The 24733-nt window shown below is 39.8% G+C and overlaps 2 protein-coding genes across 2 annotated transcripts in view; one reads left to right on the top strand and one right to left on the bottom strand.

Moving 5' to 3' along the window:
* The first annotated feature begins 1877 nt into the window (after nucleotides 1-1877).
* Nucleotides 1878-4797, top strand: LOC112944703 (trefoil factor 1-like). Its single transcript, XM_026036192.1, has 4 exons — nucleotides 1878-1959; nucleotides 3313-3459; nucleotides 3791-3940; nucleotides 4595-4797. Exons 1-4 carry the CDS (start codon nucleotides 1878-1880, stop codon nucleotides 4600-4602), a joined length of 387 nt encoding a protein of 128 aa, XP_025891977.1. The 3' UTR covers nucleotides 4603-4797.
* A 12671-nt stretch (nucleotides 4798-17468) lies between these two features.
* ABCG1 (ATP binding cassette subfamily G member 1) overlaps nucleotides 17469-24733 on the bottom strand; it is a 43883-nt gene continuing 36618 nt past the window's right edge. Inside the window, exons 8-14 of the mRNA XM_026036176.1 lie at nucleotides 24406-24551; nucleotides 24125-24226; nucleotides 22566-22734; nucleotides 21784-21884; nucleotides 21163-21321; nucleotides 19662-19780; nucleotides 17469-18105 (exon numbers count right to left, since the gene is read on the bottom strand). Coding sequence (XP_025891961.1) covers nucleotides 17877-18105; nucleotides 19662-19780; nucleotides 21163-21321; nucleotides 21784-21884; nucleotides 22566-22734; nucleotides 24125-24226; nucleotides 24406-24551 — 1025 coding nt within the window. The 3' untranslated portion in view covers nucleotides 17469-17876. The remainder of the gene's footprint in view (nucleotides 18106-19661; nucleotides 19781-21162; nucleotides 21322-21783; nucleotides 21885-22565; nucleotides 22735-24124; nucleotides 24227-24405; nucleotides 24552-24733) is intronic.

Below are 24733 nucleotides of genomic sequence, written 5' to 3'. Positions count from 1 at the left end.
CATGCCTTTCAATATGAAATGCTGCTAATGTATTTGTTATTAATAGATAAATATAAATTAATATTTACAGAAATATTAATAAAATGAACTCTATTATTTTTGCCCTTGTAGGCCCATCATCTTTCTACAGGGTTCAAAATACTTTTTAACATGTAAATTACCCTCAAAACACAATTGTAGGAGTTAAATATTTTGCACCTTGAACTTGAACAGCAAAAGAAGCACTAAAGCAAATTCATGCATAATAACCAAAGACAAAAAGACACAGTTCTGTCAAAGATCAAAAAATACACTGAATCCTCTTCCCAATCATGAATAGGAAGAACACTCTGATGGTTGAGATGGCAAAGGTATTAATATCAACAGTATCTATATTGTATTTAGATTCACATAACAGACTAGTATAGAGAAAACAACTCAGGCAACAAGGTTTTCAATGATGAAAAGTTGTTCTTTAAAAAGGCAAGATTTCTGTGGAGTACATACAACATTTCTTAGCAAAGCAACTGATTCCTTTAGGTTTCTCTGGAAATGTCACTCCAGTGTCTCATGAGTCTAACTGTAGATGCACCGTCACTCTGAAGCCTGGTGTCTCTTGCTGGGATGTCCCTGCCTATTCTCCAAGGGAATATTCCTGCTAGGAGGAACTATTTTACTTTGCTGGTCTGGTTTTCTACTTTTGTCTTTGTTCGGTCTTTGCCTTAAGTTTTGGTCTCTTGTTTTTTTTTTTTTTCGATAGAACAACCATGATTATGTCATTCTATCATACCAGAGTTAGGAACCAAATTTTCCAACGGATGTGGTGCCTTGTGTTCTATCTACCAGGACTAATCATGCTCAGATATTAGAAAGTAATTAAAAATTAACAAATATCAGAGAAAATGCCAGGAAAAAGTCCAAAAGGGAGAATAAACCCGAATGAACAGTCCAGTTCAAAATGTCCCATGTCCTTGAACATCATCTATTAAATGACGGGAAAATTATTAGGCCAAACCTAATATCGAGCCCAATTCAAAAGTTATTCTTCAGCAAATTTTGTGTGCTTTGTTTTGGACAAGTTGTGAAGGAATAATCTGTTGTAGCAACAAGGCAGAGGAAATAGGAAGCAGCCTGTACCATGACTTTCCCAAGAAAAAATTACAGGGCATGAGAAGGTTTGCTCCAGAAAGTCTGTCCTTCTTTTTTGTTTTGGACATACAATCCAAAATATCACCTGGGATAGCGAAGAAGTTGATTTCCTAAGACAGACATGCTGCAATCTTTCAAAGCTTGAAGGTGTAAGACCTTCAACTTCTCCTGCAGTTTCAATGTGTAATGAACTGGACTTAAGGCCATGGTAAATCTGAAGCAGAAAAAAATAGAAGGGAAGTGTGTATATATATGTATATGTATGTAAAATATATGTATATTATATGTATAATCTATGTGTGTGTATGTGTGTGTGTATGTATATAGATATAAAGCATAATTTTCAAATTTTTATATATTTGTATATTTTAAGTAGTGGCAACAAATTAAAAAATTGCTTGGACTTTTGAAATGCTCTAAGCTTAATGAAGTCACTTGTGGCACTCAGAGGCATGCAGTAATGAGCTCGAGATGTATTGAGCTTTAGAGCCTGGAAATTTATCTTAGGGATCAGAGATATCAGAATATACATGGTAACATTTCCTAATTACAGAAAAGACAACAATAACAAAAAAAAACAGTAAAAACCCTCTACGTGAAGCTGAAGTACTGTGTGGAACAATGTTATCAGATCTCACTGTGCAAACATGAGGAGTGTATAAAATGAGCTGCTCTGAGGGAGAGCAGCACCTCACCTCGATCTGCCTTCCCATCCGAAGCAGTCCGAGGCCTGAGGGCTGCTGTCAGCAATGGATCTGAAAGGGATCTGCGTGCTCTCAGTCATCCTGGTTGTAGCCCTCAGCACCTTGGCAGAGGCAAGAGCGCAAGCAGGTAAGTACACTGGCTTGTTGTTGCCGTGATGGTTACCTCTGTGAGCATGATGCTACTGATTGTAATTGCAGCAAGAGCATGTCTCCAGTTTACGCATCAAATAGTGGATATCTTGGGTGATACGTGTTCAAAAGCTGGTGTCTGTTTTTCAAGTTTTGCAAGGGAATCTGTGGCAAAAAATATATATGTATATATAGTATCAACATTGGGAACAGACTCCAGGAGATCTTTTATGGTAGCAGAACAACCAGTAGTCTGCTATGCTGGTAGAGGGACAAAAAATGCCAAAAATCAGTTACTTAATTTACTAGACAAGTCTTTGCTCCAGAAGGACTGCAGGATCTTGCTGTATCTCAGTAGTGCTCTAGTATTTATTTTATGCTACTTTGTCATGTGAATACAAGTTCAAAGAAATCTATCTGCCTTCTCAACAAAAGGCAGCCATTTAGATAATCCAGAAAGTGGGAAGTAAGTAATTCAGTAACAGAGCCCTGACAGCATCTCCAAAATTGCTTGAGTAGGAAGGACTATGATGCTAAAAGCACATATGTAACTATTTATAGATAATCCTATATTTTTATGGTCACCTGAAGGCAGTGCAGAGATTTTGCATCTTTCCACCTATCCCTAACTCTTTCTCTCTTCAAATGAGATAGCTGGTGTGTGGGGACTATTAAGGAAGATAGAGCCAGACTATTCTCAGTGGTGGCCAGTGGCAGGATGAGAAATGATGGGCACAAAACGAAACACAGGCAATTCCACCTAAACATAAGAAAAAACTTGTTTATTTTGACAGTGGCCGAATACTGGAACAGGTTGCCCAGAGACACTATGCAGTCTTCATCCCTGCAGATACTCAAAATCTGTCTGTCCATGGTTCTGGGCAGCCTGCTCTAGCTGGACTGCTTGAGCAAGGGGTTTGGACCTAATGATCTCAAAAGGATACAGCCTCCTACCCCAAGAATTCTGTGAATTAGTGATATGAGCAAAATGAGCAACATTTACCAGTGTAACATTTGAAGTTATCTATTTTTTTACTATTTAATCAGATCTAATTGAACTCTCTAGCCCTCACTGTGTTGGGCTGGACTGGCTGAAGAGCAGACCTTATTGAAATTGGAGGGGATTTCACTTCAGCCGTAACAGGTCCAGCATTTCATCTGCAATCCTTTTACCAGTAACAAATTTTAAAGTACTCAGGCTCTGATCTCAGCAAACCACATAAAATGTATACTGCCGAGACTGCCACAGTCTAGGGAAAGTTCATCATTCTCAATAGATAACTGATAAATGGGCTTCCACCAACAAGAGTACAGACAGCTAATAATTTACTAATTTTTTTGTCCTCAACAGAAAAATGCCAGTGTAAAGTGGCCCCCAGGGAGAGGTTAAACTGCGGACACCCAGGAATCACAGCAGAGGAATGCCGGAGGGCTGGATGCTGTTTCAGCGCTTCAGTCCCTGGCGTTCCTTGGTGCTTCACTCCAAAACAAAAGAGGGGTAATGTATCAGCCAGAAACATTCATCTGCTTAGTTCTTGATTCTGTGGAAATGTGTACAAGGGGAATAACAAGGGGAATAAGCTTTTACTGTGAGGCTAACCAAGTGGGCATAGACCTCTATTAGAAAACTGCTGTCAGTACTAGGCAGCATAAGACCTTGCTTACCTGTCACTCATGCATCTCATTCTCCTTGCAGTGAACGTTTCTTTTAACTAGATGGTCTCCAGAGGTCCTTTCCAACCTCAAACTGTTCTGTGATTTTGTATGCCAGGTAGAAGAAACATAAAACATTATGGTCTCCTTCTTTCCTTTGTTTTTGTATTACACAGTCAGGAAAGTATGCCCTTCTGACGTTCGGGCCAGAGTGAACTGCGGTTTCCCCGGCATCACAGCTAAAGAGTGTGAAAGGAAGGGCTGCTGCTTCGTGCCACATCCCGCTGGTGTCCCCTGGTGCTTCTACCACCGCACAGTGACAGAGAGTAAGGACCTTCATGAAACATTTTCCTTTCTTTCCTCAGAGACACATGGTGGCCCCTAACAGGGTGTTATGTCTGCTCTTGGCTTGCACTGCAAGTCAGATGTTGGGATTTGTCGCATTAATGGCAACAAGCAAGATGCGGAGCTCCCTTCCTTACCAGTCAGTTCAAAGTCTCGTAACCCAGGGTGTGAGTGAGAAAAAAAAGATGGTTTAATTCTAAAATGACCAACTTGTTGCATAAAGGGCAGACTTTAGAGACCATTCACTTGTAGTTTATGGTAGTGTATGTGGCTGCACAGGTAATTTGGGTTCACAGATAAGCTCAAATCCTCAGCAGACATGGCAGTARAGGTGTAGATATCAAACTGTCTACTTTACACCAAGAGATAAAGAGCTTTGCTCTCATCTCAGGTATTTCGTGCCTGTAGAAATTCACCATAGTTCACTTCTACTAATTGGAATCATAGTAAGCACATTGAAGAATGGGTGGGAAAGCAATTGCTAAAAATTGCTTGATGCAATGCACACACACAGTCTTTTGATGCGCTACATCTAGACAAGTACTTTCTAACACCTCCTGTAATCTGGGGAAAAAAATGTATCCCTTAATGTGTTTCTCCTCTTTTTTTTTTTTTTTCTTTTCCTTTTTCCACAGGTTGTTAAACTAGAAATTTCCATCAAGAACTTCTCGATCTGTGGACCTACTCAAAAAGGAAATATCAGCCAGACATCCCAACTCAAACTTCATACTCTGTAGTAGCTATGATTTCTAGGTCTTTTTTTCCCTCGGATTGACTCCTTTCCAATGAAAGTTAATCACAGCTTTTACTCTTTCCGTAGTCTAGTACTGTGCTTTTTTTTATTTTCAAAGAAATAAAAGAACTAATACAATTCATAAGTTTTCTGTTATTCTTCATTTTAGATCTGCGTATTTCTCTGTCCTAAGAAATCAACATCTCATAGATGAGGAAGTAGTAATACTTCTGAAAGCAAAAATGCCCCTTTTACTGTTTGTGTTAGTATTACATTGCACTTGATTTTTTTTATATAAAAGATTTGCTAGATGATACATAGCTTTATATGGGCTGATCCTTCTGTATAGTTAAAAAAAATTGTATTTCCTATCATACAATAACATCTGTTTTTCTTTCCCCTCAAGACAAAGAAAAGGGTAATTTTTTAGTTGACTGCCAAGTTAGTTTGACATGGGCCTCCTGCTCCTCATACTTCTACCACTGTATCCCTGATGCCAGCAATCTGTTGTACCCTGTAACAGTTAGGCACAGAGTTGCTTAGTGCAATCTGGTGCCTAATCCACTTGGCACTACACCTAGCATAACATAACTATTACCCACAGTTGCCAAAATGCACTTGAAAACAGCCAAGAATCTTAAAAATGACATTTTTGTTGAGAAAAGAAGCTAGTAAAAACAGATTCACAGATTCACAGAATATTCAAGGTTGGAAGGGACCTCTACAGATCATCTAGTCCAACCTTCCTGCTCAAGCAGGCACACCTAGAGCATGTGGCACAGGGCGGCATCCAGGCGGGTTTTGAAGACCTCCAGAGTAGGAGACTCCACAACCTCCCTGGGCAGCCTGTTCCACTGCTCTGTCACCCTCACAGAAAAGAAGTTCCTCCTCACCTGGAGACGGAACTTGTGCTTCAGCTTGTGGCCACTACCCCTCGTCCTATCGCTGGCCGCCAGTGAAAACAGCTTGTCCCCTTCCTCCCTGCATTCTCCCTTCCTGAACTTATACATATTAATCATATCCCCTCTGAGCCGTCTCTTCTCCAGAGAAAACAGGCCCAGCTCACTCAGCCTTTCTTCATACGAGAGATGTTCCATTCCCTTAATCATCCTGGTTGCCATTCTCTGGACCCTCTCCAGAAGCTCCACGTCCTTCCTATACTGGGGTGCCCAGAACTGAACACAGTAATCCAGGTGCGGCCTCACCAGAGCTGAGTAGAGGGGCAGAATCACCTCCCTTGACCTGCTGGCAACACTCCTCCTGATGCAGCCAGGATCCCATTGGCCTTCTTGGCCACGAGGGCACACTGCTCACTCATGGGTAACTTAGTGTCAACCAGGACTCCCAGGTCCCTCTCCGTGGAGCTGCTCTCCAGCAGGTCGACCCCTAATCTGTACTGATGCCCGTGGTTATTCCTCCCCAGGTGCAGGACCCTGCACTTGTCCTTATTGAACCTCATGAGGTTCCTCTCTGCCCAACTCTCCAGCCTGTCCAGGTCCCTCTGGATGGCAGTACAGCCCTCCGGAGTGTCGRSCACTCCACCCAGCTCGGTGTCATCTGCAAAACAGAACAAAACTCACAGTTGTTGACGATTTGAAGGTGTCAGGCCAAGCTGTGTTAGAGCACCTGGAAGAGGAGGATCTGCTGTGAGTTTTATTCTGCAGTAATGGCAGCAGCTGAAAAGGTCATGTCTATCTGTTCATAGAATCACAGAATGCCGAAGGTTGGAAGGGACCTCAGAGGTCATCAAGTCCAATCCCCTGCTCACGCAGGGACAGCCAGAGCACGGGGCACAGGTTTTAAAGATCTCCAAAGAAGGAGACTCCACAACCTCTCTGGGCAGCCTGTCCCAGGGCTCTGGCACCCTCACTGTCAAGAAATGTTTCCTTAAGTTCCTGTGGAACTTTTGGTGCCTCAGCTTGTGGCCRTTTCCTCTAGTCCTGTCGCTGGCCACCATTGAAAAGAGGCCGCCCCCTCCTCCTCACTGCCTCCCTTGAGGTATTTATAAATGTGTATATATTATAGATGTGACACATATTATAGATGTGTGGGGTGCTCTGTGAGAGATTCTTTTTTCACTTTATGCTAGTTTTTCCAGCCAAAGAMAAAACACTGAACTAGAACAGAGAGCTTCTGGTTGCTGGCAATTGATTGTATTTTAGAGAGCACAATTTGTCCAACAGATAAGAGTGGTTTGGTTACTTATTTTGCATCGATAGATTAGCAACCTAACAATAGAAATAACTTCAAATGATGTGATTGCATAAAAATGCTTTCTGCCTTATCTATCCTCTTTTTTTTTGTTGATACTGCTGTTGTTGGAAGTAAATAAAAAAAAAGGAACCTTTAAAATTGGTTTTAATATTTCAAGTTGCTTGTTTTACCTAAGTTTAATCCCTATAATGGAAAGAAGTGTTAGCACATCCATGGTACCCTGAGACGAGATGAGTGGTCATATGGGTCATTTCAAAGGCTCTAGCCTTGTGTCTTGCAGTGGCCAAAAGGCTGGTTAGGAAAAAGCAGAGCATAGGCATAAAATGAGACTGCTTTTGTAATGAAATGAGGGACTCTAGTCATAAATGGGAATTTTACCAAGCAAATAGGATATGCATGAATGAAGAATTATCCTTTGTAGCTACAACAGCTGTCTGTAACTCTCAAAAGCAAGTAGATATAAACCTTGATAGATGTATATTTGAGTTCACCTTAAGTATTTGCGTAGTGAGTACAGTGTGAAGCTGTTAGCCTTAATTCCACAAACAAATACATATTATGCCAAAATCATTTACGTGCCTACATGCTGAGGAGTTTGGAATCATGTTTTTCAAAAAAGATGCTGTATAACTAGAAAATATTGCTCAAGTAGTTAATGATATTTAAAATCACAAACGTCTGGTAGTCCTAAATTATTTGTAATCCTAAGAGTTTTCTGCAATCAGTGCTTCAGTTTCTAATACAGGTAAACAGAAAAAGTTGGACATCATTCCAGATGACTCCTTATGAGGTTCTTGAGTGAACAAGGAAATTCTATTGTTTATTAAAGGAATCATAGCCAAAGAAAGGTCTCACAAGTCATATGTTTTGATGTAATGCAGGAAACCTGTATTTGGTTGACAGCCAGAATTAGCAGGAGAAGAAACTAGGACGATGCAGGAGCAGAGTACAGATGGGTGCTAGCAGCAAAGAGCAAACCTGTAGCAATCTGAAAAAAAAAAGATATATTTTTATAAAAGATAAAAAAGATGTAACACCTCTGAAAATGTATCCTTTAATGTGCCCACTCTTTGTGGATTAGATACCCAAATGTCTCTGGAAATGGAAGTTAATACAAAGCTACCACACACCTTCTCTGACAAAGCATCCATTCAAAAGGAAGATTTCATGCAAGGTACTAAAACACAGAAAAAAAAATACAGAAACTGAAATATTCCCATGTTGCAACAGCAGCCAAATCACCCAGTCCTACCACAAATCTCAAGTGAGCTACTAGTTTTCCTAAAGCTTCAGCTCTGATGACCACATTCTCAAGTACATTTCAAGACCCCTGGTTGTACAGAAAAGCCTGAAAACTTTACCATATTGCCCTCAAATAGCTAAAAAGGCAGAACATACAAGAACTTCATCTAATTCCCTGTGTTAAAAACAGACAGAATGATGATATCAAGAACCAGATTCAGCTTCTACGAAATAGCCCAGAATCCAGAAGTGAATTAGTTTTCCTTCAATGCATGTTGCAAAACCTTTTTTACAAGTGAAGTTCAGATGAAATGTTTCCTGACCAGATCTCTGACAAAAAGAATTGTTTGCTTTGGGCAGAACAGCTTAATATTATGCTGTGGACTTTTTGTCCCCTTCTGAGCCTTATTTTAAAGCATTTGAGAGCGGCCAGTGTCAATATCTAAGGTGGTGCCTGTCACRGTATGCTCTGTTACGTACAAAAATAGTCCTCAGTATTAAAACACAGTTACTGAATAGACTTTGGCTAAAAATATGTTTGCTGCAATGCTCAATACAARCGAGTGCTATGACCAGTGGGATTTTCTATCCAGCAGCACCAGCAGATGCTGTATAAGAAAGAGCATTGTCAGCAGATCAAGAGAGAAATCCTCCCCCTCTACTCAGCTCGATGAGGCCACATCTGGAGTACTGTGTCCAGTTCTGGGCTCCCCAGTAAAAAAGGAACATGGAACTACTGGAGCAAGTTCAGCAGAGGGTAACAAAAGGACTGGGGCATCATTTCYTTCATATGAGGAAAGGTTGAGAGCGCTAGGCCTGTTCAACCTGGAAAAGAAAAGATGGAGGAGGGATCTTATCAATGTGCCTAAGTATCTGAAGGGAGGGTGTCAAGAGGATGGGGCCACGCTCTTTTCAGTAGTGCCTAGCAATGAGAGGCTATGGTCACAAACTGAAACACCAGGAGCTCCAGCTGAACACGAGAAAAAGCTTTCTTACTGTGAGAGAAACAGAGCACTAGAACAAGTCATCCAGAGAGGTTGTGGAATCTCCTTCTCTGGAGATGTTCAAAAGTTCCCTGGATACAATCCTGAGCAATGTGTTCTAGGCGTCCCTGCTTGAGCAGAGGGTTGGACTAGATGATCTCTAGAGGTCACTCCCAACCTCAACAATTCCGTGATTCTGTGAATAGCAGATTCTCAAAGAGATTAGACAAATCTGTAGAAGAAAACTCTATCAAAGGCAAAAAATATAGTGGCAATCTCACTGGCACAGAAAGTCCTGAATTGTGCAGGGTTTGTCAAGAAGGGACCWCTCAGTGCCTGCCCTTTCTTCTACTTTCCGTTGCATGGTGCTTGTTCACCATACAGCACTGAGCTAAGTAGACATTTGCCCTGAGCCAGCATGGTTGTTCTTATGTTTTTATGCATTTTTACCGGAAACTGCTCTGTAAACCACATGTGTTAGGAGATAGGTGAAACCACCATAACACACATGTGAAGTAGGCAATTCACTGTCCTCACTGGCTATTCCTAAGAGCAGGACCTGAAATCCCCACATAAGACCAGGACGTGAATACATATCACTACCCATGCAGCCGCCACTACTTGAGAAAAAACAGGGACAAATGCATTTGTCTGAAAATAGTAACACTTTATTTGATTTTTTTATTACATTATCATAAATGTTCTCTATTCTCAGAAAACAAAGCCCTAGTTCAGAAAATAATGCACATACAAACCTCTCGCAGATATTAAGTATACAGAAATATACAAAGATCTCTCTATTATTGTAATGTATCATCAGAATGCCCCACATCCCACATTTTTACTCAGGTCCACTGTACCAGTAAGCATAAACTACAAAGGTAACAAGCAACCTGAAAAAGACATGGTTGATAGAGTATCATTATATATATGTATGCATATATATATATATCTACAACAGTGCAAATATATCACAGCGTGCAGGCAGCAACAGTCTCTAGAGAAGCATTATAAAATTGATTCATAGTAATGCGAATGCATTACAGAAACAAGAGACAACAACTACATATTAGATATACAGAATATGCACACTTTAGCACGCTGATTTAAAATGTACTTGCATTGACTCTTGCTTTAAAAACAAAAGAACAAATGTTAAATAATTCAATAAYAGATTCAAGGGCAGTACCTCACAATAAGGTCAACTGATTGAGATAAGATATTGCACAAATCTTTACTGACATAAGCAAAGGCTTGGCTATACCTCAGGACTGTTTTGTTTTCTTTTTAGATTTATCAATTTATCTTTCTCCTTAAATTTAATTTATCAACTTTTATCACAATCTAGGAGTATTTTTTCAGCATTTTCTTAAATTGTTCAGCAACTCATTYACATTTGAAACGGTTAGTATAACTATCACCGAACTCAGAAAAGCTGCTTTTCTGAAGTAATAGAAAGGAGTTTGTATAATGATTAGACTAAATGGATTCCTAAAATTAATTTAGTAAAAAAAAAGGCTTCACAGATGCCACTGTAGTAAAAGGCCTTTTCAACTTTGAAMAATAGGATTTCCTTGTTGCTTTACAATCTGCTTAAAAAGACATTCTAAATATTTTCTTCTTCAAAGAAGGGTAGTGAACAAAAGCATGCCTTTAATCTAGAACTTCAGGTATTCTCTAATTCACAGAGGTTTAAAAAGTTGGTTTCTTATCTCAAAGTATCTTGTACTGTTCATAGAAAGCTCATTTTTCCCCCTATGTGGACAATAACYGCAAATACCTGGTAAAAAAGGACATAAGCAATAAGTAAGCAGGGACTGACGTGCTCAGAGGTCCAGCACAAAACAAATGCTTAACGAAATCTTGATGTATTTTGGTGGCATAAACAACACATAAAATACGGGCTGGCAGACTGAGCCACGGGAATTTCTTTTGCCAAAGCATACCAATTTGGACTGGTCACTCTTTGTTTTATAATCACAACGATGTGTCTCAACATAATTCTAAATCTCTTAAGGTTCTATAACTGACAACTTTAAACTACAACGTTAACAATAATTCAAAAGTAACGATTCTCTATAAGACCTGAAAATAAAGAAAAAATAAATAAAAAATGCTACATTTCATGCTCTAAAGTACCACTACTCTTTCACAAAATCAGCATGAAATGTGTTCAGAAATAGAAATATTCTAACACACACAATTAAAAGCAAAGTTGTTAGCCGTGCAGGCTCAAACTGCAACTACTTTGTAGTATGCACAATGATCTAGGGTTATAAAAACTACTCAGTGGGGTCCATTAAAGTGATCTCTATGTATTATGAAAATAGGTAATTCATAACAGAAGAGGACAGTAGGGCTTGATGCTGGAAGAAGCTGCCAACCCCATCCCTAACAAGCAGAGCCTATGATTAACTTCAGGGATCGCAGCACTTACTTTATACACTCATTAGGGCTGTGTGTCAGGATTAATAGGACTGGTGTCTTGAACACTGCAATGATCGGCCTGTCACCAGCTGTTGGAGAGGACCTGGCATAGCATCATTTTCTGCCTACTTCTAGCTCCCATAGGCTTTTCAAAATGCCTTTGTTAGTACTGTTCTTTAGAAATGGCTTTCCGTACAGACCAGTGGGAATGTAATTGCCGTGCAATTGCATCCCGTTGGGGTGTTCAGGAGGGGAAATAGATGAACACAAGAACATCACTCACGGCCTCAAAGAAAAGGGKACAACCTGTGGGGCCGTGTCTCTGCAGCTGTCACTCACAGCCACTTCACAGATATACTGAGCAATCACCTGGTACAGTTACCCTGCCCTCAAGGAGCCTGAGGGCTAGTACCAAAAATAACCTCAACATTTTCTAATATTCCTTTTTTTGGCAGGAATCTTTGCTGTTCTGTGTGAACATCAAAGGGACACGCAGTCCTTTCAACCATCAGAGTTTAGAGTGAAATTCTGACGTTTCTCCAACTTTCAGTAGGGCTATATAAACAGTGTAACTTMAATCACCACGCATCCAGTTGTCCAAGTATGCTATGGTACTGATAATCCAAGATCAGTTTTATGAAAAGTTTACATTTTAGCAACGAACTGCTTGACCTTGAGGCTCCAAAACTCTAAGCTTTAACTAATGTTTAAATGTACAGGGACTCATCTCCCTTACCTTCAGCTGCCCACAGTTGGGCAGCTGATCAAAGATACTTGCCTAGGCTACCAGGTTAGGATTTATCAATGCAAAAGATCTTGAAAAATCACAGTTCAGTGTCCGAGCACTAACCTGGAGGCTAAGAAAGACACAGCAACCAACACACAGAATGACTGAAAATAAAATTTGTCAAGTGCTAAAGATGAAGCAGGTCAAATCAAAAGAGTTCTGCTAAATCCAGATAGCTGTAAGATTTAAATTCATATTCAGATCCTCACTGTGCWACACAAACGCAAGGCTGGGAACCACCACCAATTATATTGAGGAAACAAATGTAGAGACAAACTTCCYGAAAAATACTTCACCCCTGGGCTGGGAAGTAGCTAGGAGCACAGATGAACTATTGCAGCCTGGATGAGCAGGATTTGTCTCATCTCACTGCAGTGCTCATCTTGATGTCTCACCTAAGTCAGTCACTGCTTTGAGTTCACGATAACTCTCGCTCTCACTAAGGGGTAGGTGGCCACCTGAGTTAACTCAGGGCTACTTTTTCCAGGAGGTATCTGCTTCTTTAATTTTGCTACAGAGAAATGCAGATGATGAACTTGGACTGGGCTTTGGATTGCTATACAAATGTGGTAAGATAAATTGTTTTCATAAACAGTATTCCATTGATGGACGATAAATGCAAAAAAAAGAACAGAATTTCCTTAGCCAAGTCAAGGTAACTATAGTAAAAAGTAGCATATACATCATTTCAGTAGGATGCTGCAGAATAGAGAGGTGTGCACATGGTTTCTATCCTTCTCACATGGATTTTTGGGCAAATTCTTTGGACATGCAAGCTTGCTGCACCTGAACTCTCTAGCTTTGCCCTGTACACCCTTCCTGAATATGATTGTCACAGAGCAGGACACAAAAGAATAAAATGGCATTTCAATAAAAGTTACACTGAAAAAACCCAAGATCCTATCCCGCTTAGGTCTGGGAATTGAAAATGAATGCTGACATTTTTTTAAGAGTATAAGGAGTTCTGCAGGAAAAAAAAAATCATTTTCTTGAAAATTAACTAAGACTTTGCAGGTAATAAAAGCAACAATAAATACATAGACAAATACATACTCTTCTCTGTGCTTGGTTTTCATTCTTCTCTCCCCCTGAAAAAGGGGCATGTTTTGATTCAAAAAAAAATTTAAAGATTAACAACATTCTATAATTTCACCAAATAACTTCTCAAAGCAAATGAGCTTCTCATTGTTGCCACTCAGTCTATTTCAATAGCCAGCATCTCAGTCTTCCTGTGCAAAACGGCCCTCACCTAGCAAAGCATGTAAGCCTGAGCTTTATTTTAAAGACATTAATTGTTTTTAATTTAATTTGTATCTTTCATTTAGATAGGCCAACGGAGCTGTCAGAAGTTACTAAAATACTTAAGTACTTTCCTGGCACAGGGTCTCAAAGGATCCCCTTAAGTAGAATACACGCATCTCATGTTGAGTAGATAGAACAGTATGTAGAACCCTTCTTCTCTGAGAATCACTGAGGCTGTACAGGTCAGTATGTATCATCATACTTCTTTCTAAAACCCAGTGTTGAGCAAAACACCCAKTTCTGTTGTCAATACAGACATTGACAGAAAATAGATGATCAACACACCAGGCAACTGGTATGTCCACTTCCTTAGACTCAGGTGCCAATTATCTCACATTTACTTAACCACCTTTCCCTTTTTTTATACATACRTTGTCCCCTCCTTTAATGAAAACTAAGTATTTTGAGCTCCAAATATTAAAAAGTGAAAAGGGTTTCAACACCAGATATTCTTTGTTATTACCCTTGATCCATAAAGATGAAACTTCCTCAAATTGTTGTAAGTAGAATCCATTTTCCTTTTTTTTTTCCATTTTCCATATATTTTTTAACTTTTAGGTCTTCTCAGACAAAATTCAAGTTTCAGACAAGAAAACAAAACAAAGCAAAACTAAATAAAACAAAACCACCCCCCCACACACACCTGAATCACAAAAAGTCTTAGCTGATGTATACAGCAGCCAAACCAATGTGTCACAATATAACTGTATAAAACAAGTCAAACAAAACAAGGAAGCCAAAAGAATACTAAAGCCTTCTAGCAGTCACAAAAGAAATCATGAAGACATTCAGTCTTCAAGACCTTTAAAAAATCATTGTGCCTCTCATGCAATTTTTAGCCAGATCGCTACCTGGTTCAAACGGTCATGATGGCATTGATTTCAACCAATTTACATCTGAACATCTTTCTTAGATTTTTAGAATCTTGTTGGCTTTGTTAGTCTTCAGCATGAAGCCTCTCGAGTTTGGCAATGTTCTTACTCACAGTTCAGCATATGCAAGCTCAACCCATCAATATGGGAATGCTTTTTATACCAGCCTATTATAATTTTTTTCCATATAAAGGGAAAATGACCAAGTTGAGTGTTGGCAAAAGCTTTACAGCATACAAAAATATAATTGGGATGAACTTCAAATATTTCCATTCCAGAGTAATAGCAGAAGGGACATAATTTGTTAATTTTAGAGCTAAGGAGGGAAAAAATGATTATTTCATTTCTGTACAGCACTGAGTTTCAATGGACTTAATTTATTTCTTTAGTGGGATACTAGAGTATCAGAGCATTCCTTACAACAATAACGTTCCACTAGGTGCTCTAGAGCAGATGGCTGAGAAAAAACATATTTAACAAAAAAAAAGSAATGACAAAAATATTACATCCATTTTTTTAGGAACACCCAGRGAGGATCAGACTTTTGGCTACCATAATATAATAGAAAGTTATAGTACATGAGGATATGTTGCAGAGTAAATTAAAACAAGAATGTCTACAAATAGAGGTGTAGGCACAGATAACAAGACAGCATTCAGGAAGCTAATACTGCTAAATTGGGACTAGATGGGAGAAGATGGCATTTTCATTGTCAAAATTAACAGTGCTGAAATTACTAGTCTTATCAGCAAGTTATTCTATCTGGTAAACTGCAGATCTGGTATTTGGTAAATTAGTGTTGGTAAACACAAAACATATGTCTTCAATATACTGAATATATCTCAGGAATGTTGCACTCTTTCATACCCAGCTAGCCCACATCTGGACTAGCAATGTGCAACAAAAGAGTCATTTGGCAAATGTAGTTTTTATYTGTTTGCAAATAGCATTTCAATAGTTTGCAATATTCATAAATGTTTTGAGAATCCTGAAAAATCCAGTAGTGTTTGTCAGGAGATTTCAGCTTCTGATTTGTTGACAAACTGTCCATAACTGGGCATATTATTTAAAGAGCCCAAATCCCTAATTTCCCATATCTGACAGTGACRTAGGTCCATACCTCTCTTTGATTATGCCTGGATATGCTGCAGAATCCCATTAGAGTTCTGCTGGCCCCCAGGAGAGCTTATGAAAAAGCACTGGGCTCCTGCACCATACGGGGAGGTTGTGTACTTTTTTTATTTTTTTTTTTTCTTTATTTTTGCTTCTGCAGATTGATTTTGTTTTTACAGATTAGTTTTACTTTTAGGGAAAGTTCAACTAACCTTCTTAAAAGATGTGCCTTGACATTGGTCTTCCAAAACATAGGCCTAACTCAAGCATTTTGAGTTTAATAGACATACACATAGGCTATGTCTGTATTGGTAAATTAAACTGTTCTGCGTACGAGTCAAAAGAAAAGATAAAACAATTGCCTTTACTACTAAATGGCAGAGTTGTAGCCCAGCCCATCAGAGCTTTTTCAGATAATGTTTGGGCACCATTTAGGAGTTAGCACAGACCAGGGATCATTTCTGCCAGTTGGAGAACTAACAATGCAGGCAGAAGCAGATTGTGCAAGCTGTCATAAAGCCCAGAGAGTAGATCCTGGCACTGTTCAGTTTACTAGTATAGACACAGCCATGAAGTCCTCAGAAATAATCTGTGAACTGCAACTCTTGGTGACAGCAGACACAAAAGGTCTCCCTTCAACTTCTTTACTGTCATGAGTTGCTGAGCCCCTGAGTGTTTTGCTGACACTAAGCTGCTTTCAATCTACAAGTCTTCTTAAAATTGCATCATCTTTGTGATAAAAATAATACTTTTACATACTTTGTAGGTCTGACATGGAGCTCTACAACATTATGGTAAACATTTAAAAATCTGCAGAAGTTAGTAGAATTTGCAAAAAGAAGTTTACCAAGGTGTACAGCATGGGTATGGGTCCCACACTTTCATTTCAGGCTGAAAACCTGTACCCATGAAAATCAGGGATAAAGTTCCTAGTTGAAGTTCCAYTTCAACTTGGAATCAGGATTTCCCTCTTCCAAGTTTGCAAAGATGAGATACACAAGCAAATGCATGCCTGGTGTAGCAATTTCATTGATTTTTATGTGAATTGGCTATTAATGCCCGCGTGACACACGTAGGCTCAAATGAGAACAAAACTGCTTGGCAAAATTAGCACTCTACTACTACACTGTCCTTGCATATTCAGAGGCAGCTCCTACATACAGGGTGTTACAGGTATTTTGCTCATTGCCACGAAAGACAGTTGCAAGATTTTTTAAGTAATATCCCAAACTTTGAGCTGTGGATAGTCCTTGCAGGTCATCAGACTCAAACAGTCCCTTAGGCTTTATGGATAGATACTACTTTCGTAATTTAAGAGAAAATGAACCCTGGAGTGCTTTGCTGTTTTCATTCACAGGAGGTAGTTCAAACGGATAATGAGCAGATTTAGTATTTTAAATATCACAACTATGGAGGATTTAAGACACTGAAGAAAACACATTTTTTAAATCATTCAGCAGCAGATTGAACATGCCTGACTGCCTGTGATGTCTTATTGTTGTTTCCAAATACGGACCACAGGTTTAGTGCAGACTCAGAATTTGCCTTGTCCTCCTATCATTACGATTTTCAGATATGAGACCAGCTCGACAAATAAAGCACCAAAATTCTTAATTTAGACAGAAATAAAAATAGTGACTTGAATCACTGTAGAATTTTTTGTTCTAAAAAAGTATCCATATTAAAAAGATTTTTTAATATTAATTAATACATTTACAGATTTTTGGCCAGAGGAGTAAATAGGTGGAAAAGAATTGCAAAATAATACATAGAAAACAGCAAAGATGAAATTCTGAATTTAAAAAGCTGAGAGAAACGTATTTTCTTTGCATCCTCCATTTTGCACCTCATTACCTCACCACCTAACGATGACATTTTTCTAGTCTGGCTACCAGGACTAMTATTACCTTATCACAGAATTAGTTTTCATCAGGAAAGTTCCTGTAACCAGGTATTTTGTTACAGTTACACTGCCTCAGCATTGAAATTCTGTTGTAAAATTCCCTTCTATTTCTTCTTCCTAGTCAGAGCTAGGAAGGGTAATGAAAACGTGACCCAACCCAACTGGACTGATTGGCTTAACACTATTTGTCCGCTATCTCAATGTGGTTCTCTATGGGCTAGGTCATAACAGCATCTAGCTGGGCACTGGAGACCGGCCTGCCACACTGAGACAATGTCAAGTGCCCTCTACTGCATGGCTAAAGTTTCTCCTACTGTGTTGTTATATCTGCTTTTTTTCCTCTACCTCTCTGCTCGGATTTTGTACCTGAGAACAAAATAGGCAATTAGACGCAGGGAGAAGAAGAAAATTCCGAGCACAATGAAGTCCAGGTAAAGTTTGGCATTTTCTACATCCAGTTCTCTCAGAATTGCTTCTGATTTCTGAAAATGGCAAGTATCATCTTTGTCACAATGCAGATCTTCTCGATCCAGTCCATAGATGGAGAGTATAACCCCTTCAAACCCATATCTGGAAAACAGAAGGATGGATTACCAAGTAAAATCTTCACGACCTGTCTAAAAATAATGCAGCAGCAAAACACCCTCCATGAGAGTTTGCCTGGAAATGCTGAAGAATTCAATATTGCTTGGACTTTTGTCTCAGGACAAATTCTGTCCTCTGTTACAATTAAGCAAATCTCCTATCACTGGCATTTTGCATGAGCCTGAACAAGGACAGAAGTTTTGCCTTCAACAGCTTTCAGTTAGCAATTATAGTGCAATTTCTCAACAGGAAAATGTTAAAATTTAAGGCAGACTAATTTCAGCCTATATTCAAAAATTCTTCTTCAATTTAAACTGACATCACTAGTTCCATTTTTAAAACTAAGCATCAGGGACACAGTTATGATATGTAGTCAGAAATATATTAAATCTTGGATCAAACTAGAACATCTCTTGCCTTCTGTGCTACACTTTTACTAGCTAATAATGAGCAGTTCCCATGTCTCCCCCAGGATGGGGCACATATAGGCTTTAAAATTGCAAGCAGAAACAGCCGCATGGTCCCCATACATATGTTAGCTCTCCTTAGCTTCAAGAGGCTCCATATGGGCTACACAATTCCCTTGTGGCCTGATCTTGAATTCTAGTTACTAATTCAGTGGATGTAGCATGAAACGAGACTTTAGACTGAGCTTTGTTAAAAGTAGTGCAGATCAAAGCAGGAGGCAGGAAAAGGGGGAATAGTGAAGGAGAATAAACCTACAAAGCTGTTTCTGTGTTGTAAACCTACAATGACAAAAGTCATATGAAAAATGCTGGTTAAAGAATTATTTTCAAAACCCATATAGCTCCCTCTGCAGTGCCCATTTCCTGGTCATTTCTGTCCAATRAAAACCCATTGGCCACCTTCAGGGAAATTCATCTCACCTAACTGCAGCTCCCAGTGATTAGGTTTCTAGTTTAAGCTAATCCTTCAAACTAGCCTCTAGAGGTTTCTTGATGGCAATGGCCCCATCTTTAAAATTCTTTCTCAGATAGACAGAGTGATTGACACAGAAAGGATAAAGGTCTCTTTCCACTGACTGTACACAGGGCTTAAACTACTGGTTTAGAAGTGACACAAATCCCACCTCACTTGTGGCAGTACAATTGCAAAGTTTAAAGGTATTTCTCCAACAAACCCATCAAGGGTAGTGATTTAAACAACACTTCCTCCAAAATGAGGTGCCGGAAGCCCCATCAATTTCTCATTTGGGCACACTGTCCCTATTATTTCTCCAAACCACTATTCCAAAATCCATGCAGATCCATGTGCTAAACAATCCCATTGAATTTAGTGGGAGTGACCTGGCCCAGTAGCAGATGATATATACTTAATATTCCTATTTACTTCACATCATATACAGCATAAAATACAGTGAGGAAGCATGCTATTCTTTTACATTATTTGTATTTTTATGCTGTAAAGGAACATGCTGCGAACACAGTCTCTTTAGTATCCAAAATAACTAAATAACAAGCAAGCAAAGGCAAACAAACCACATTTTGAAGATGGGAGGTTAACAGCCTCCCTAGCAGTACCTGACATAGGAAATGTAGGACATCCACTGGAGGTATGTTGGAATGGTATCAAAGCTGACAAAAAACCCAGAGAACAGAAGCACCGGGATGGCAGTGACTGGGCCCACAAAAGTGGCCACCTGGGAAGGTAAGTAACAGCACAGTCAGAAAGATGAGAAATTAATTTGCTCTTCCATCTAGAGTCTTGATCTCCAGTGAGGACACTAGTCTTTAAATGACTAGGCTTTCTTTATGGTAAATCTACTGTTCTGAGCCAAACCCATAGAACCTGTAGAAATCTGCTCTCAAGCAGCAGGGAAGAATACCATGCAAATCCTTCTGATAATGCTACTCCCCCAAATTATCACAGTTCCAAATACCAGGAACTTGCTGGTTTTTTTTGATTTTTTTTGTGGGGAGAGGGAAGGGTAGTGCTTAGAGGCTGTGAGTGAAAGAAAGAGGTTTCTTTCTCCATTCCGTAAAACTTTGCTCCTAGCTGACCTCTCTGCAGTGATGGGAGTTGTCCTTGGAAAGACATGAACACACAGGGAAGGTTGCAGAACAAGACAAGTTCTGGCATTCCCTCACTTCTCTGTGCATGAGACTCTTCTTTCTAAATATCATGTCCCACACCCACTCCCCTCTCAGACCTTCCTCCTCACTATCCCCACATGCACAGCAGTTTCAGTTGGTCCTACAAATTTCTGAAGAGGGTAAGGAGCATCACCAGCTGGAGGGACTTTGTTAGGAAAGACACATATTGGCCAGACTCCATTCTCTCTTCTCTGCTTCCTCTCCAGAGCAATGGGCTGTATGGGTATTTTGGGGGAGAATGGAAACACAAGGGTCACAGAATGTGGCTGTGCAGGTCTCCATAGGATGGCACAAAGCAGGACCCAAGACGAGTACTGCAGAAACTCTGACAGCATCACTGCATAATAATAACGTCAATATCTTCTGCTGTCACATGCCCCGCTGTGGATTCATCACTTCTCCACCACTACTGCCAGGAAGCACACTAGTTCCATGTCTAGCTACATGGTTAGTTAGGACACATGCCAGTTACACGGCTAGCTTCCAGCGTGCCAGCCACACCATGAGCTGCCTCTCTCCCTCTCTTTGCCGAGGGTTTGATTTCTAGGCAAATCTCCCTTTGTCTTGCCTCCTACAACTTTCTCCTGTAGTTACACAGAAGAATCCTGTTCTGAGTTTAACGACACACAACTTCATGGCCCACCTCCTCCATGCAGTAGAYGCACAAAAAATGCATCTGTCTTGCAGATCCTGCTCAGCCTAGAACAAACGGCAAGTGACAATGCATCAAGCAGCACCATTCAAATGKGGAAGAACTGTATTGCCTCACTTCTACTGGCTATTTAAATTGCTGTTAATGAGAAGCACCAAGAGAACCTTTTACCTGTCATCTACCCCAGAACGGCTGAAAGGCACAGCAGCAGTTGCAGCAAATAACAAGTGCTAGGGAATAGCAGGGGTCCMGTGAGAGCCCCAAACCCATCAGTACCTGGAGGGATGTAGAGGCTGCGCCTATCAGAAGACCCAGTGACTGAGCTACCAGGGACGTCATGGTTCCCAGGGCCGCAAAGAGGACAAACCGGAGTGCATCAGATGGCTGCGAGGTCATCCAGTACACAATGCTGCAGTAAGCTACAGGAAACATGATCTGCAAGGAGATACACACACAGTTAGTTCATTAAAATCAAATATTCATTGATGAGTGAGATAAAAACACAGAGATAAAAACTAGCATTATATGCTAGTTAATCAACAGCTCTCAGCCTTTGCATCCTACATGACAGGAACGGTATTCAGCTGAGGAGAATGAATACATCTGCCACAGACTGTCAAAAACACATCCCACTCACAGCCTTTTGAAATGCCCAACCACACAACCCACAACACCAGAGATGCTCATTTGTTTATTAAGAAAAAAAAACAAAACAACTTGAGTCAAGCCTAGGTTTTTGTGAAGTCCTACCATTTATTTCTAAAGAGGTTTCAGTTTGAACTTGAAGCTCCAGCACACACGTGAACAGTTTTTGTTCAAAAGGATAAAATAGCAATACTGATTTTCCTGTCAAGAATTTAAATGGTTCTTTTTTTTATTGAAGCATAGAGAATATACCTGAAAAGGAACATCAGCCATGGTTTTAGCAAGGTAGTAGGCTTTCAGACTGTACCAGTAGTTCAGGTGCTCTCTAAGAAATACTCCCATCTCAAGAGGAACTGCAGAGAATACACATTAGTAAGATAAGTTAGGTTGTTAGCATGTAATATTCTTGTTCAAAATAACATAGTCGATCCATTTCTAGTTCCGAGCTGCTTCAGCTAAACAGTGGAACTGGAGCGATCAGGCCTTTGACAGACCAGTTTGAATGATGGGAACTGATATAAAAGATATCAACATTTAGAGCTGTTCACTGTTTACAAAATCAGTTCATCCCAACCTTGCTCAAAGCAGCTTTTTGAAATTCAAATGATGCCTAAGCTTAAACAAGCTGCTCATTCCCCTTTATTAGGCAGGGAATCAAAAGTAACAGCCCCACAGAAGAAGCATGGAACAGTCCATACTGCAGGATTTGCTTCTAATAACACATGACCCCAAGTGAGCAGTCATGAATTAGAAGTCCTGCAGAAATTATCACAATATCTCCAAGTAGTTCTGGAACCTCAGCAAAAGAAGAAATTGCAGTCCAGGTTTGTTACAGTGAACTGTCAACACTGAGCAACACTGGCCTAATTGTGGGGTTGCACTAAATAAATCTCCATTAACCTCTATGGAACACTTTAGCAAGTACGAGGTGTAAGCACAAATCAAACGTCACCTTACATGAGACAGGCACATTACAACCTCCTCCTCTCCCAAGTCTCCTTCCCTGTTATTTTACCAGTGTGACCGGTACTCACATGTAAGGACAGTTGGCATGAGAGCAGCAAACATAAGAAACAACATGGAAAAAAAGAGGAAGCCAGAGTTGCTGAGGACCTTCTTGGCTTCATTGCCAATCCCTAAGTAGAGCAAGCCAATGAGCAGTCCGATTCCAATGTGTGAGGTGATACGCAAGTGCGTCAGGACCTACAAGCAAGATAAGAGTAGTTGTTCTCATCAGGATGACTGGGCTCAACAACCATGGCAAATGTAAGTGAAATCAGGTATGCCACTTGCAGAAAAACAGTAGGTATAACTAAAAGAGCTTGTATAGAAATTGTGTACCAGCAAACTGGGCTTCCACTAATGAAAATGTTCAGTAATGAGCTTCCTAGTGTGAAAAGGTACAAGGCATACAATACAGTACAGTACAGAACTTCTTCCTTCAGACAAAGACAGTAGCTGCAAATACTGCAACCGGGAATCTTACTGTCTGATAACATCAGGGAGCCATTGGCCTTCACTCAACAGAGAAAGCAGACTTCCTCTCTGACTTAAAAAATAGATTTCCCAGATCAGAAAAGGCTATTAAGTCTAAGGCTTCTGTAGATCAAACTAACTTAATCAGGCAGCAATTACCCTTTTGTGTCTTCTCTGCAATTCAGTATTCCTAAAAGATGTATGGAAGAACTCAAGAAAGAATAAAACAAGAAATAATCACAAGTCTGCAGAGTTAAGTAGGAAAAAAAACCTTTTCTTAAAATCTACCCTGTTCTGGCATCTACGTGTCAAAAAATGAGTTATAGTTTGGTGAAAAAGAAGAGAAAGTGTCTAATGATGTGTCTGAACACCTCCAAGAGATGTTCTCCATGTATAGCACAGAAATAAGAACTCCTAGTTCAGCAACGTGGAGAATGTGAAATTGTTTACATGAACATGCTAATTTATTTTTGACTAAGCATTTGGTACTAGTCCAGATATGCAAACTATTCTACAAGAGAAGAAAGTAAAATTCACAAACTAACTAAAAACATGTCAACTGCTCTGTAAGTAAGGCAGCGGCAAGGGAGAAGAACAATTTAAGATAAATGCTCTGTTAAAACAAAAAATGGGCATGTACTTTGGAAAAAGGAAAATGTTTCCTAACCATTAGAACAACAAGGTTCTGTTGTATCTTCCTAATCAGAACAGTGGGAACAATATCTAATCTCTCTTACTATAGCACCCTATGTAGTATGCCTGGCTTTTCCTTTTTTCCAGGGATAGGGGTATCAAGTTAATGGTGCATATATTGTCTGCAATATACATATTACAATATGCAATATATACAAATATATTTTCCTCTTTGTGTAAAGCATACCTTTCAAAATGTAAATAAAAACAGCAGAAAAACAGCAGAAAGTTGATAAATAAAAATGTATTAATTGAAAATTTGCCACTAATAACAGCAGTTGACCTCTAAAATAAAATGTTCACTGTCACTCCATGACAACCTTCATGCATGTACCGCAGAAAGGAACTTCTAGGCATGTGACAACACTTCACAATCAAATGAATAGATCTTTTAGCTACTAAAGCATTATAAAGATAGTCTTACTGAATCCCTCATGATGGTGAGAAAAGTCCTTTTGAAGAGGATGCAGAACTGGGTTAGGCAGCTGGCGGAGAAGCTGTGGCAGCCTTCTGTGGAGGACGAATCCTAGCGGAAACACACGAAAGAATAAACTCCTTTCTCTGCAGAACCTTAGTTCTCATTCACTAAATCCACTCTCAGCAACTGAACATCCCAGAAACCTCCCCCCTTCACTGAAGATTTGAATTCTCTTCCTCCCTTTCCCAACCTCAAGCCACAGGCATTGCTTGCTGTCCACAAAATACCTCCTCAGAAGGCCGGTGCCAGAGGAAGGGGTTCAGCTCGCTCTCGCCAACATCTCTCTTGTAGTCCGTGTCACAAATCCTCTCCCGCACCGCCCGCACCAGCCGGCTGTTCTGGTCTCCATACTCACCAGAAGCTACTTCCATAACTACACAAAGCAGAAGGTAAGTTAGTGGTCTACACCACTCATTAGTGACAGCTCTAATCATCAGGTTGCCATGATCCTGTAGCATTGGTAGAAAGAAGAGTGTTGCTTAAAGCAATGTCTCAGGTAAAAATATATGTGCCTCTAAAAGGCCACAGGTAAAAATATATGTGCATGCACACACA

This window comes from Nothoprocta perdicaria, unplaced genomic scaffold (assembly GCF_003342845.1).
Source record: "Nothoprocta perdicaria isolate Ctin4 unplaced genomic scaffold, notPer1 scaffold_171, whole genome shotgun sequence".
Classification (NCBI taxonomy): Eukaryota; Metazoa; Chordata; class Aves; order Tinamiformes; family Tinamidae; genus Nothoprocta; species Nothoprocta perdicaria.
This window is presented reverse-complemented; position numbering and strand designations above follow the sequence as displayed.